Source organism: Penaeus monodon, chromosome 19 (genome assembly GCF_015228065.2).
Source record: "Penaeus monodon isolate SGIC_2016 chromosome 19, NSTDA_Pmon_1, whole genome shotgun sequence".
Lineage (NCBI taxonomy): Eukaryota > Metazoa > Arthropoda > Malacostraca > Decapoda > Penaeidae > Penaeus > Penaeus monodon.
This window is the reverse complement of record NC_051404.1, coordinates 11,987,099-11,987,731: the sequence shown is the minus strand read 5'-3', so window position 1 is coordinate 11,987,731 and position 633 is coordinate 11,987,099. Positions and strand designations below refer to the sequence as shown.

The following is a 633-nucleotide window of genomic DNA, read 5'->3' as shown; positions in this document are numbered from 1 at the left end:
GATATTGGGTCTCAGGTAGAGAGTTTCGTTTCTTTAGGAGAGGGGAGAGGGTCTTGGAGAGGGCAAATGTATCGGTTTATATTGATATGTCTTAAAGGAGTCCGGAAGGGTTCTGGAACTTTCCGCTCGGTTTGGGAAGGGAAAGTGAAGGGTTAAAACTGTCCCACAAATCAGCTTATATCCCCATCAGGACATATGGGGTCGATAAAAACTGGCCCCCAGAGGAAAATTACAGAGAAAAACGAGAAGAAAAAGAAGAAAGAACTTAAAAAGAGCAACATTTACATAAATATATATTTCGAAGGCGCGACGACCTCATTGTAAAGTCGAGAGGACTCGCCGACTCCTGAAGAGATGTCGAGAAGGATGAAAATTTTGAAAATTCTGAAACCAAATGTGTTTGGCAAGTGATACCCGAGAGTCATTGGCCTAAGTAGGCTTGACGGCCTCTCCATGGAATTAGCAACCAATAAAAAAGGGGGGAATTTAAAAACGAGGGGCGTCGGGAAAAGGGAGGATTTCTTATTTCGAAAAGGGTCCTTATCAACGCTAATGTTTATGACACTTGGCGATTTCCACGCCGTTGACCCTCGCTTTATGGATGATTTCCAGGGGATCCTTCTTAGCATTATT

General features: G+C 43.3%; 1 protein-coding gene across 1 annotated transcript in view; it reads right to left on the bottom strand.

The window, feature by feature from the left end:
- The window catches only part of LOC119585330 (roundabout homolog 1-like), a 189,296-nt gene extending 188,871 nt beyond the window's left edge, over positions 1–425 (bottom strand). The window contains exon 1 of the mRNA XM_037934003.1: positions 315–425. Coding sequence (XP_037789931.1) covers positions 315–425 — 111 coding nt within the window. The remainder of the gene's footprint in view (positions 1–314) is intronic.
- Positions 426–633: the final 208 nt, after the last annotated feature.